This window comes from Alligator sinensis, unplaced genomic scaffold (genome assembly GCF_000455745.1).
Source record: "Alligator sinensis unplaced genomic scaffold, ASM45574v1 scaffold253_1, whole genome shotgun sequence".
In the NCBI taxonomy this organism is placed as follows: Eukaryota; Metazoa; Chordata; order Crocodylia; family Alligatoridae; genus Alligator; species Alligator sinensis.
Genome location: NW_005842147.1, coordinates 6,221 through 19,590, shown reverse-complemented (window position 1 = coordinate 19,590; position 13,370 = coordinate 6,221). Strand labels below are relative to the sequence as shown.

Below are 13,370 nucleotides of genomic sequence, written 5' to 3'. Positions count from 1 at the left end.
TTTCCTCTTTATAGTTTGTACATTTCCTACAAGTTGTGTGTTGGTCTGTCACACAACAGCAATGGAAAGAAAAACATTTAAGCAAGATGGAGTAAAATAGGATTGTTAAGCACTTACACTAGTGGGCAGAGAAGGGTGAGGGAGAAGGGGACAAGGTCAGAAAGGCAAACAGAAATAGCAATTATACTTGGGTTTTCAAGCTGACTTGGTATAAAGCTGCTGTTCTCCTTTTAGTTTAGTCCTTTTATCAGTTAAGCTTCTCACTTTGAATTTGTTTTCTCCTTCAGTGCGCACATCTACATGTTCATTAATGCACCATAGTTATTGCACATTAAGTTTAGTACTTGGATAGCCAAGTACTAAATCAATGCATAGTAACTCATGCTACTGTGCAGTAATGCTGGAGCATGAGTTTTTAGTGATGCTTACTGTGCAGTAACCTGACACTACTGCGCAGTAGTGTATTAGCATGGGTTTTGCCCAGCACACTACTGCACAGTGTTATTACACTATTGTGCAGTTAGTATCTTGTAAATGTGCCCAGTATGACCCTAATACAGGAACTAACTGTTCAATAATTATGAAACACTCTTCAGACAGAATGACAGGTTTAGGTCCAGTCAGCCCTGCAGCTGATACTATACAGCACAGTCTTGCTATAACAAAATCTCCAAGGAGGTGGGGAAAAGTTTAACAGGAGGAGTCTGCTGTAATACTGTTAATTACTTTACTGAATCATAATAATGAAAAACAGTTTTGTAGTTGGGATTGCTAAAAGTAGGGGTTTGCTATAAACAGCGTTTGCCATAGTGAAGTTTACTATATTTCCTATGAGCATTTTGATACTAAATTATATTCTTCTTCCCCTAATTAGAAACCTGATAGTAAGTTAAGTAGCAGAATTTGTTACTTTAGCAAACCTATTATATCAGTAAGGATACTGTTCATTCACTCTGACTTGCTTTGCTTTCAGATACTTTCCCTGCTTCTAAGTCACCTAAACAGTTCTTCATCTCACTGTTTTAAAAGGCCTGTCTTTTCACCCTTTTCTTTCATCTCCCTTCTCTACAGAAGAAAACATAATTAAACCAATTGAAAAACTATCATGCAAAGAAAGGTTGAATGAAAAATTAGAGGAGCCAAAAGGTAACTTAGCAATTGTAGCCTGGATTAGTTTATTCTTTGCAGGTTCCATGTTTTGCTGTTGTACGTTTTGTGATCTTACCTTTCTTATTGCAATTGCTCCTGTACAGAGGATTCCAAGCAATCATATAATTTTGTTTGAGTTGCAATTCCTCTTATTCCACATAGGGCCCAATCCTGTTCTTCCCTTCCTTATGAGCATAAGGGATCCTGACTGCAATAAGATCATTTTGATTCTGCTTTCCAGGGGCTGAGGGCCAGGATGAAAAGAAACAAGGCACAGGGTTTGTTTGCCACTGAACGGTGCCACACAAACTTTTCTAGTGGCAGGTGGAAGTAGGAATATAGGTGGGACTAGTCAGTCAATGACTGTTTATTTGGGCAGAGAGCAGAGTGAATTTCACCTATAACTAGGGGTCTACTCAGTTCGTGATTTCGTGGAACTCTGGCACCTTGGTTGAAAATCACTGCTGTAGTGTTTCAGACTGGAAAAACTCAACCATATCTTTGCATCCTTATCAAGCCAAAGTAAGCAAGCTTGGTTACTATCCTGAACCATTAAACTCAAGAACTGAAACTGACTAGAGTCCATCACTCTAGTGTGGAGAAGGGGTTCCCTAGGCGTCCTGCTTCACACAAATTGTGTCTACACAAGACACTGACTGCACAGTAGCTTGTTACTACTGCAGAGTAGCGTCACATGGTAGGAAGCGTGATGCAGTGCTTCTGCACAGTAGTTCATCACTGCTGCTCAGTCAGCATCGTGAAAAAGCCGTTCAACCGTGCTGCTATACAGTAACTCCGGTTACTGCACGGTTATTTAGTACTCACTGCCAGTATCACAGAGCCTATCGATTCTTCCGTCTATCCCACAGTACCTGACATAACAAGTGCATATAACCTACCATTTATAATAAAAGCATTTGCAGTAGTTCACGTTCTGGGATTAATCCATTGCTTGCTTCAAATACTTCAATGGCTATGTCCTACATGAGGAACAAGGCATGCATTGCGAGTGGCATGGGCTATACCCTGCTGCACACTTCCATTTGTTGCTACTGTGACAGAGTCAACAGCTTCCTGATCACCAGCTACTAGACCACCAGTGAGCCTGGAGGCCTGATGTGTATCATAGTGAGCACAACCCTCCGTATATGGCAGTGGTCAAAGAGGTAAGGGAATTAACTTTCTGTTTGTTCATCTTTTCAATATATTTCTAGGTTTAGTTTTCTGTATTTTGATTTGAAGCGGAACTAACCTTTTATTTCTTCTTTGTGTTTCCCTTTAGCTTCCAGCAGCAGAAATGGCTCGTGTTTAGCAAAAGACCATTTCTCCAGACCTTGCCATGTGATCCAATCAGTTTCTCTTATCCATTCCCCTTGGTCTACTGCCAGAGAACCACCAGAGGACTTATCAGAAAACTAGGGGCAGGAGGCAGTCAAATGGGTGACTGAGCATTCTGAAGAGGTAGGTGACTTTTTCAAGGGATATAGATGATGCAGTATGGAGGCAGTCATGTTGTGGATCTGTTAATGAATTACCTTGTCATATTCTCTCTTTCAGAACTCAGAGTTATGGGAAATGCTGCTAAGCTGTCAGCTAGCAAATGGTGACCAACCCCATCAAGGTGCAATCCAGCATGGAAGGTGCATCCCTTCCAATCCAGCGTGGGTTTCTTTGCACTAACCAACAGTTGATTTTGTTCTTCTTGATTTTCAGGCAAATCCTTAAAAGGGAAGAAGAAAATATTAAAAAAACCCCAGAAGAGTTATTTTTCTGAATGTTCTATTAAAGCTGTTTTTTTCATCTAGACTTCTTAGTCATTCTTTATTGTTCTGTTGATGTAGGATGGAGAGTCAGGGAAGCCAAGTACTGTCTCATCTGCTTTCAGTCCTGCTCCAGATGGAGGTTTGAGGCTAGAATACCTGAGGTTGGCTCAGTGCTACCTTCACTGAGGTTCCCATGCAGGAAGATGTGGGCAGGCTCAGAAGAGCTGAAGTCAGTCAAGACTCGTCTGGGGTGCATGCAGCCAGGTTTACAGCCAATAGATCCAACACTTCAAACTGTAACACGATTGGGGGAAGGAGAGGAAAAGGAACATTCTGGGATTGCATTGGGAGGACCAGTTTCACTGTAGCATGTGTGGCATTGTCTTTGCTATCTGTTCTAATGCAGCACTAGAGGAGGCTGACATGGTGGAGGCCACACAGTAGTTAATCACGCTCAGAGCTGGAGCAGTCCAAATGATGTACCAAATGTCTGTGCTGGTTTGGTGTGTTGATACATGGTGTCTTGTGTATATGTTGAGGACTCTGAATGGTGGTTAATTGGATTTTTCAACTATAGACAGAGCTGTAGAGAAAGGCCTGAACTTAAACTGGATACAATGACTAGAGCTTGAGAGAGTATGATAGCCTGAACCTTATAGCTAGCAGTTAATTCTGCATCGGGCAAAATCAGAAGCCTCAACTCTCGAACTTCCAACCATTGAGGACATTTGGGTCTACGTGTAATTTGTGGCTTAAGATCAATTCCACTTTTGATTTATAAGGATAAATTTTCAATATTTTATAATTCCCAAACTAGCTTTTAGAATAAACATGAGTTAAAAGCCTTGGTGGGCAACAGTTAAACTACTGAAAGGGCAGCATGGCACTATGGGAGGAGAATGGTTTAAAAGCATGAGTGGAATCCTAGTACTACAGAAGTATTAAAGACTTCAGCAAAACCAAAATTCACTTTCTCTCTTTCCCTCCTCCAGTCAGTCATTCTAACCCTTTCACACACCCCCGTTCATTACCATGCAATCCTGTTTTAATTTATGTCACCTACACTTAAGTCTGATGTACGCAGATGTCAAAAAAGCTCTAGATTAGCAGTTTTATCCTGACTAGACAACTGGGGCCAGATTTTTAGAAGAGTGTAGTTCCCATTCAGGCAGCTAAATGAGAGTCAGCTTTAAAAAGTGTTCAGCACCAAGCAGTTGCCATCGAGGCAGTGCTCAGCTCCTTCAAAACTGTGGCGCCTTGTTTTGATTCCTGAATGAGAGGTGAGCTTGTTTGAGAACTTAGTCGTTGTGAGTTATGCACCTAAGTGCTTCTGAAGATCTGATCTTTAGTGTCCCCAGCTACATCTCAGTACCCCACAGTCCCTGAACCACTAACCATCAAAAGAAAAAACAGGCCAAATATTATGCAACAACTGTTCGGTGTCTTAATTCATCTTAAACTTCAAACGACACTGTTTCCCAAACAGTGGCAGATTAAGATTTATTGGGGACCTGGGCAAACAGAAAATTGGAGGCCCCCCACCCCCCACTATAAACATGAATGTATCAAAAAGCATTACAAAATAGACCCATTAAATGTTTACACAGTGCATTAATAAATAAAGCACAACATGCAATATTGAAATTAACTACTCAATTCTGCCACACAAAATTGAATAAAACTGCCTTTGGAAAATGACTCAGATGTGTGGGATTGCCATAAATGTATAATAATACAAAAGGAACGATATTTTAGTTTAGTGGTCATGTAGACTCTTGTTTGACTGTATTTTTAAATACACATTTTACATTGTACCTACACTACAGTAAACTACTACAAGAAAAATACAGGCCATACGGATAGCCTTGAGTATGAGTCTAAGAATACCAATAGAGATTCTTGCAATTAAAATAAAGCAGTAGGCCTGCACAGTACATCTCAATGGGTTTTTTTAATCATTCTTGAAACGTTTAAAAGGTGCTAAACTTCATATACTTAAAAACTGTCTTTTTTATTACCCATTACACCTGTTTTAATGTAATTAAATTATAACCAAAATGTGAAAAAATACAAACCTATAAAATCTCATGAGAATGTGTCTTACCTTTTAAATGATTGTGCTTGCAAATCCTGCAGGGAGAGGGTGCAGCCTCCAGCCTCTCCTGGCCCCATGACTGTGGGCAGTTCTGGTTTGGGTCCCAGGAGAGGTGCCAGGCAGGACCTGCCAGCAGCTCCCTCCATCTGTGCAGCTGCTTGAGGAGCTATGGCCTAGGGGAAGGACTTGCTGTGGTGAGGCCAGGCTCTTTCTTCCCCAGAGAGCTGGGTCCTGGGAGCAGAGCCACAGAGAGGGTTCAGCTGAGGCCTGCACTGGGGCTGTGGGAGCCTGGCTCTGCAACAAACAAGCCTTCTGGCAGGGCCCTGAAAAGGACAGCACTGAGTAGGGAAGGCACTTGCTCATGGCCTAGAAGCTTCTGTGTGCTCTGGTCAGCTGGCAGAGACCCCCTGGCAGGACCCCCAGAGCAACATGGCGGGGCTGCCCACCTGGCATATGCTGGTCTCACTTCACTGTCCCCATCTAGCACCAGCTCCTGGGACAAGCACCCTACTCACCTCCCCTAGTGTTAGATTTTTCCCAGGGGGCCCCTGGTTGGCAAGGGCCCCATGCCTGGTGCATTAATCTACCCCTGTCCCCAAACTCTTTTAAAAGATGAAAAATCAAGCCCTTTAAAAAGCTTTCTTTCCAAAGGTAAGATTTTCCTTTGCTAAGGTTGACTTAAATTCCTTCCTTGAGGTCTGAGTTTAATCCAAATACTGATGATGTCTCCCTGCCCTGCTTTCTTTGCTCCTACTAAATTGTGGTATAAGGGGTATTGTATGTATGTTTGGAAAAGCAATGCTAGTATAGAAAGTAAAGAAGCAAATGCACACGTTTCCTAAACAAATACACATCAATATCTTATCAAGCCGAATGGTACTTAGCAGGCATGTTGTACAAACATAATTATGTCTTGAAATAACTGCAAAATACAGCTGAAACTGCACATGTCAACAAAAAATCTTGGCTTTGTAGGTGCTCCTTACAGTCCCTCTGGAGGATATATCCCTTCCTTTCAGGAAAAAGAAGTTGGATCAGCAGGACAAAGGATACAGCTAGCCCCTCTGGGTGCATCAACATCAGGTAAGAAATGTCTTGATAGTTCTGTAATGGACAGCACCATAAACCGAGAATAATGTTCAGTTTTCAAAGATGGCATTTTAAGAGTTATTTTTCCCTGTATGTTGAAATGCTGGGACAGATCCTTGCTTAGGATAAATAAACTGACACAGCATAATGGCATGGGTCTTCTACCAGGGACCTGTTAAAACCCCCAACAAGGTCAGAAGTACAGTTAACAGTAATAAATTCCAATTTATATTCAGCTTCTGTTTTAAAGTAATCAAATCACAAGGTTTCCAATACTATTGCACTTAATTTTATTTAAAAATTACTTTGCTAGGCAAGCTGTTTTAACTAGTCCCCATATAAGATGGTTGGTCACTGTATTTTCATCTCTGTGGGTAATTAGCTATGCAAATCCTTAGACTTTGAAAGAAGAACATACTTTTGGATGAGTGAAATATTATAAAGCATAGTGGCTTTGTAAGCAAAAAATGCCAAAGCTGCTAGGCTTTCTTATTTTATCTTACAGAAAATAAAAGCCAGTGACTAACTCTCAGTATAGTTAAAGATTGTGCTGAAGCATGTGACAGGAACCATTATATTTCATCATACAGTATTTTTAAAACATCTGTTGCATGCAAGTCTTCCCTTTTGTCCTGTGTAATAGACCTCATATTCAGGGCACCTTATTACCAGCCAGATGCTGACAAATTGGAAGGAGCTGAGCAAAAATCAACCTGAATGTTCAGGAGGTGGAAGTAACAGGCTTGTGAGGAATGATTTAGACCCTAATCCAGCTCCTAATGAAATTAACAGAAAGACCTTAATTATCTCAGTGGTGTCGGAGATCAGAGCAGCGGCCGGTCAGCTGCTTACTGACTCCCACCCGGAGCCGTAAAACTGTCGCCTCAACAGGCGGGTAGTGATGGATGAGGTGAAATTAATCAGGCACAAACGCGTGTTGGTTACAGAAGATTGTTTACTTACGCCGCCCAGATAGTGACGTGCAACGCAGGCTGAGCCTTTCTGTTACAGTTGTTTCGATTACAGTTGAGCGAACGCAGTCAGGTTGTAACATTAAGCGATGATAAATGAAGCGACGAACGAAGCGCGCCAAGAACGAACTACCGAGCCTGCAGGGTTTTACTACGTCAACATTTAACGAATGACGGGGAGTGTCTGATGTCTGACAGGTGATCAAGCTGTCAATATACTCTGGTGATGGACTTAGGTTGTTCCTCAGTCTTTTCCCCAGGGTTCTCTGCCTTGGGTGGAAACCGTTAAACTATTTATAGGCAGAGGGGTTTCACAGAGATATCCAATGATGAACTGCTAAGTGGAATCTTTAATTTTCTGGCAAGCAGCAGTTCTTTGTGTTCTCAGGTTGCTATCAGGTTACAAGGTAGTGGGTTAGGTTTTCTGTCTGTTACGTATGAGGTTATGATGAGGGGTTTACGCTTGTTTCTTCACCAATTGCAGGGATTTATGGCAGGGCTATCCCCTTTCACCCTGACCAGTCTTAAGTTTCGTTTCTCGTTTGTGAAGTGGGCATAAATTTAAGTTTCTGGCCAGGAGTTCTTTTTAACCTTTAGTTGATCAGATGATGGTTTGAATGGTATCTCTTGCAAGTGGCATGGGCACTGATTAACTCGGTTGTGACAAGTGGAAGCTAGCTCAGGATCTATGAACTAAGTATGAATCAATTAAAGGAGCTGTAACAAGCTGATAGTCAAGTCTTCCTGTGCCTAGCATCCTATAGGAGTTTCTGTAGTCAATGGGACACAGAGAAGTAAGGTAGCTACCATCACATCTGAGCGCATTTGATTCCCCAGCCCAAGTGCCTGGGCACCCATTCATAACTGGGTCAACTGGGCACAGCCTTTGGCACAAGTGTAAAGCAGGCTGAAACTCATGCCTCTGGACCTGTAACGAGATGCCTGAACTGCTTTGACCCTGTACCCCATAGGCAAATAATACTGGCCTGCAAAACCCCATCAACTGGCAAGTTATGTTGCTGCTTGGCATTAAGTGTGCTTTACTAAATAACTGTTGCAGATGGCCTGTTACCGAACCTAGATATAAGGGACATGGGAATGACTTTTTAGATAGACAGAGGGCATATTGATTTAGATAGACAGAGGGCAGGATGATCAGTCCTGAGGTAGAAGTCTTACAGACAGTGACTTCTGGTGACCAGGGTTGAGCTAAACTTAATTATCTTACTGTTAATTTCTTATTAATAAAGCCAGACAACAAGAGTAAGTTTTGATTTGCTACAGCAGATGGACAGGATTCAAAAAGTCTACCAGGAGCACATAACTTTCAAATATGCTGAGTCTGTTGTGAGCATCAAGAATAGAAAGGAGTCATTTATGGTGATACAAGGGGACATTGTTAGAAGTAATAGAATGAAATTAATTAACGAAAAATGTGTTTTAAATATGAAGAAAAATGATGCTGAAGTCAGTTAAGATATGGAATAGTTTCCTTGAAGAGGTAGCAGAATCCCTCTGCTACAGCTATTTCAAGTAAAATTGAAAACAACTGCAAGAGACTTCTTACTTGGTAGGGTAATAATGAACAGGATGCCCCAACAGTTTTCCTCACTCACTTCTCTAATAGCGTGCTAATACATACTTTCATGTAGTCCATTGCTTTCTTACAATGTGGAGTTCTGTTCTTGCTTCCTTTTGTTTTCTTAAATAAGTTGGGCACTCATTTGTTTTTGTTTTTTTCCCTGCCTATCAGATCTTTCTACTGTCAGTGATCCTAAAAAAGGTAAAGAAAAACTAGCCTACCACCACAAAGATGTTCAGATTAAATATTTTTCAGGGAAATATTTTAAGGGTGCGTCTTCCAAAAAATCCAGATTACTTGAAAGCAAAAGAGGTGAAAAATCCCCAAGGGTGGGTGAAGGTTCGAATTCTGAACTGAATCTCTTCTTGGTGGATGGGGCCTGCCTCCCTGATCTCAGAATATGCATATGAAGAACCAGCCCCCTACCTACACTCTCAAAGTTAATGTTTTCACACCGACTAAGAGAATTAGTTGTTAAATACTGTACAAATCCAACCTTGAACCAAATTTCTACCTGAAAGCATTGTAGCAAGGACCATGGCAAAACAAGTGCTTGGCAGGGGAAACTTATCAATAAACTACTTCCACTTTTTGAGATACAGAAACTACTGCACAGTTCAGTTAATCTGCTGCTGTACCGATCCTGTAATCGGTGTTTCATGTTGAAGCAGTGAAGCCTCACACAGTTGAGAACATAAGAGAACTATTAGCATAATTCATCTCCACAAAAGTGTTATAAGCTTTCAATTTTCTTGCTTTCTGAACTGGCAAGATTAACACCTAGTCACTTTTTTAATTCTGCCTTCCTTGTTGATTTCTTTTAGATTATTCTTGGAAAACAAAAGCTGCCCGTGCTCAATTATCAGGACCTACTTACACTCCAGCAGCAAAACACATGAGCATCTTAACCCGCCCTCCCCCAGTTCAGCCAGTGCATGGCAGAACAGACTGGACAGCTAAGTACGGTGGACATCGATAGAAGCATTATCTCAGAGTGCCGTTGCTGTGCTCGTGGCTTTCTGTCTTTCCACCCTGGGATGCTAGGAATGCTCCTCTGCCCTTTACTGTCTGAAGACTATGCAAAAATAGAACAAAAAAAGACTTATGAGCTGTAGAAAATGTAATATGTTTTATATAGAAATATTGTTTAACACATCGGCTATTAAGGTAGGATTTTATAAAATATTGTATAAAGCATCTTGCCAAAACTGCTGAGTATTTAAAACAATTAATAAAAGGTATGTTTCACTAGGGTGGGGCAGGGAGGAGAACCCTTTCTATAGACCTATTGCTATCCTGCATATTCCTAAAAGAACTTGACTATAGAGTAATTTCTTCTGGGAGTAATCCTGCATGGGTGATCTGTGCTTTCATGTAGGTAAGCAGCAAGTGATAAGCTGAGATGTAGCAGCACTAGGCTACCAATGTTGCTTTCTTGCGCAGTTTCAGTGCTCAAGGCAAACAGGCACTATTCAGAGCAGAAGCCAATGCTATACTGCTAGTTCAACAACAGTTCCTAGAATCAAGCTGTACGTGTTTAGTGATTATTTAAGGTTGGACTGTGCAAACCTGTTTGAACACTTACTCCTACAAATATAGCCATTGCTGGGACCACTTCTACAAACATAAGAAAAGGCTGCATATTCTAGACTAAAACAGTGAAGTGTAGTAATGGCAGTTCTGCAAAATGGCTTACCAAGTACTGATCATTAGTCATAGGGCCAAGTATAGTAATATTTGATAGATTCTGTTCTCCTATAATCTATGTCCACAGTGAACCTAGTCTGCCCTGGGGAACTCACAGTGACATTACTGGGAGTCAACGTCACTGCAACATGGTACATTGGCAAAAGGCTTAGCTATCTCCCATTAGCTGTATGATTACAGTTTTTGTGATTACCAAGAAGAGGTAGTTGAACTACAGAAATCCCCACTGCATACAAAAATCCATTAAAAAAACAAAAACCTGTAAAACCCAGGAAACAGGCAAAAGAAAAGCAATATAAACACACTTTTGGAGTGTAGATAAGGAACCACCTTCTGGTCTTTAACATGAACACAGACTCCATTGATGCCAATACAGGTTACATAATATCCCAGCATCTATTAACTGTACTTTAATATGCTTTGTTCCTCCTTTATGTTTTAATAAATTGAAGCACCTCACCCCTTCCAATGAATTTTCTCAGAATTCCAGTCTGGGAAACTTGCTGTTAAAACCTGCAGTTAGAGCAGACATTGTAGACTTGATAGCTACATTAAACTTGCCAATTTAAAAGTACACGGTGACTATGTACTATATCTTATTTAGAGGTATAAAGCTCTTAGATGGATCCGTGTGTTTTAAAAGGCAGGGTGGGAATATTTGGTACGATTTGTTTTTGTGTAAGATATTTAAATTTGTGTTGCAGACATATTCTACCAGAATCCAGTAGCTATGCAATTTAAAGGAGCTTGATTTTACCAAGAATCAAGTATTTTGGCAAGGTCATAAGGTCTATATTGAATGCAACTCTTCATGTAACAATGTTATATAGATTTTAATTAAGCCCCATTTATTAAGTAACTTTTCTATTTTTTGTTCTCCACGGTACCTTCCTTCTATTATTTAAAAGCAGGGGTTTTTAGGGTAGCAGTAGTGACTTAGAGGACAGAGACTCAGACTTTACAAAACAGGTTCATTCATGACTGCAATGTGAATTGAAAGGCACTGACTTCATAATAAAAGATCACTTCTCAGGACAATAAGATGCTGCTGATTTAACGGTCTTTTCCTCTGGTCAAAGAACTATTTAATGGTAAATAGCGTGTGTACTGTATAACTCACTAGGAAGTCACTTGGGAAAGAAATTCCAGAAAACTAAAATAGCTGTTGTGTTGTAAACATGAATATATGCCATCTGTTACTCTATTTAGAGTAAAGACATGTATCCAGCCAGAGCTGACCTCTGATCACTTATAACCCAAACATAACCATCTGTTTTTGCAGTGCTTACAGGCCTGATGCAGCGTATTTAGTCAGAAGAGGTTAAAATACACTGTTATCTAGTTCATTAGATTTTTTTTTAATATTTACTGAATTTAAAAACTCTAAAAGTAGCTCTCAGTAGTTTAAAAACAATCTGAAGAATTTGGAAAAAGCGCAACATTTCTTCCACTTGCTTTGGGTAGCTGCTGCTTCTCCAGGACACAAGAGGTCACTACAGAAGTTAGTAAAACTCACAGAGATAAAATATATTTTCCCCTTCTGTGGGACAACTGGGATGTTTAATACAAATAACATTTAACAATAATCTTTGGACCAAATTTCAGAAGGCAGGTCAGAATAAGTCCCATCTGACTGAGGTCTTGTTTTCCCTGGATTCTAATTACACACAACTGTAGTTAATGGCTCATTAAGGAGTTAGAGATAGATGCTTTACTATCTGAAAACTGCCTTACCTCACCAGTCTGTTTTTTTGCAGACACATATGTGTCTTTGTATTTTAATTCCACAGCAGTAATGTAAAGAGGCAGGGCATCTGCCTAGGATATTTAGTTTTGTTAACCCTTTAGGGGTAGATCCACTGAAAAACCTAGGTGCCTCCAGCACCCTGCTGGCCCCTGAAGTGGAATCCAGAACCTAGAGCACCCTGTACAGTGCTTGGGGAGTCCAGCATCTCAGAAAGGCAATCCAAAAAACCCCACAAACCTAGAGCTAGCCAATAGGAAGCACTGAATACAATTGTCTCTCTGAAATCCCTACTCCCTCAAAGATTTATAGGCTAGTAGAGACAGCAAGAGGGAGCATGACACTACAGCAGTCTAGTTAAGGTACTCAGCTGGGAAGCACTTAGGGTGTCCTGTGCTGTGGTCCATGTTCCCTGGACTGTTTCTGTTTTTTTAATCCAGTGACTGTTTAATGTAAAAAGCACAAATGGACCTGGGAGCAGGGACAACAGCCCACAATTTCCACCCCCTTTGTCAAGTACTCAAACCAACAGGTTAAGTAATTCCTATGTATCCTTAGTATTCAGAAGAATGGATGCTGTACCCCATACTACAAAGCCAGTTGCTTACGTCTGGGCAGTGCTGGGTATGTGTGAAATAAGGGACTACAGCACTTTCAGGTCATGGGGAGATGCCTGCCAAGTTTAGGTGCCTCAGGGTTAGGCAGACAGTAAATAGGCTTGTTGCTTTTAAATCACAATTATGGACTTAAAACCCCTCATATCTACTACCTCCTGTTGAAAATATCCAAGTCCTTTTTTAGATCTCACCTCCAGTCCTTAAGCAGAGCTATGTACAAAAACTATACTTGCCTTACCCCCCCAACATGTTGCTCATTCAAATAATCTCAAACACACATTTTTCTTTGAAAATTGTCAAGCTTTAATGCAGTGTGTCCCAGGAACAATGGGGCTAGAGGGAAGCCCCGGCCCAGAGCCAGAGGAAACGCTTGCTTATGCTCCGCAGGAGGTGAGAGCGGTAGCGGTGTGCAGGCCGGGGAACCACCCGCGTGGCTCGTTAGCCGCGCTTTCATAGAGTTGGAGCGGAGTGACGTCAGAGAGAGGCGCCGCTTGGCGGAAATAAAACGCGGCCCCGAAGGCAGAGAGGGCGCACTGTGGGAGGACACGAGGCCCGGAGGGAAGCCTGAGACTGGAACCGGGCACCTGCACGGGGTCTTTGCTGTGGGCTGAATAGGCTGCAGCAGCGCCGGAGGCTGGGAGAGCTGCAGAGCC

The 13,370-nt window shown here is 41.4% G+C and overlaps 1 protein-coding gene and 1 long non-coding RNA gene across 4 annotated transcripts in view; both read left to right on the top strand.

Moving 5' to 3' along the window:
* Positions 1-13,364, top strand: part of MAK (male germ cell associated kinase) — a 46,958-nt gene extending 33,594 nt beyond the window's left edge. For all 3 annotated transcript variants that reach the window (XM_014520740.2, XM_014520742.2, XM_014520739.2), the window contains 2 exons: positions 5,983-6,090; positions 9,474-13,364. In XM_014520740.2, the coding sequence (XP_014376226.1) occupies positions 5,983-6,090; positions 9,474-9,628 (263 nt within the window). In that variant the 3' untranslated portion in view covers positions 9,629-13,364. The remainder of the gene's footprint in view (positions 1-5,982; positions 6,091-9,473) is intronic.
* Positions 2,244-2,895, top strand: LOC112550563. The gene is made up of 3 exons (XR_003094472.1): positions 2,244-2,315; positions 2,432-2,610; positions 2,707-2,895. It is a non-coding gene; the product is annotated as an uncharacterized LOC112550563 (long non-coding RNA).
* Positions 13,365-13,370: the final 6 nt, after the last annotated feature.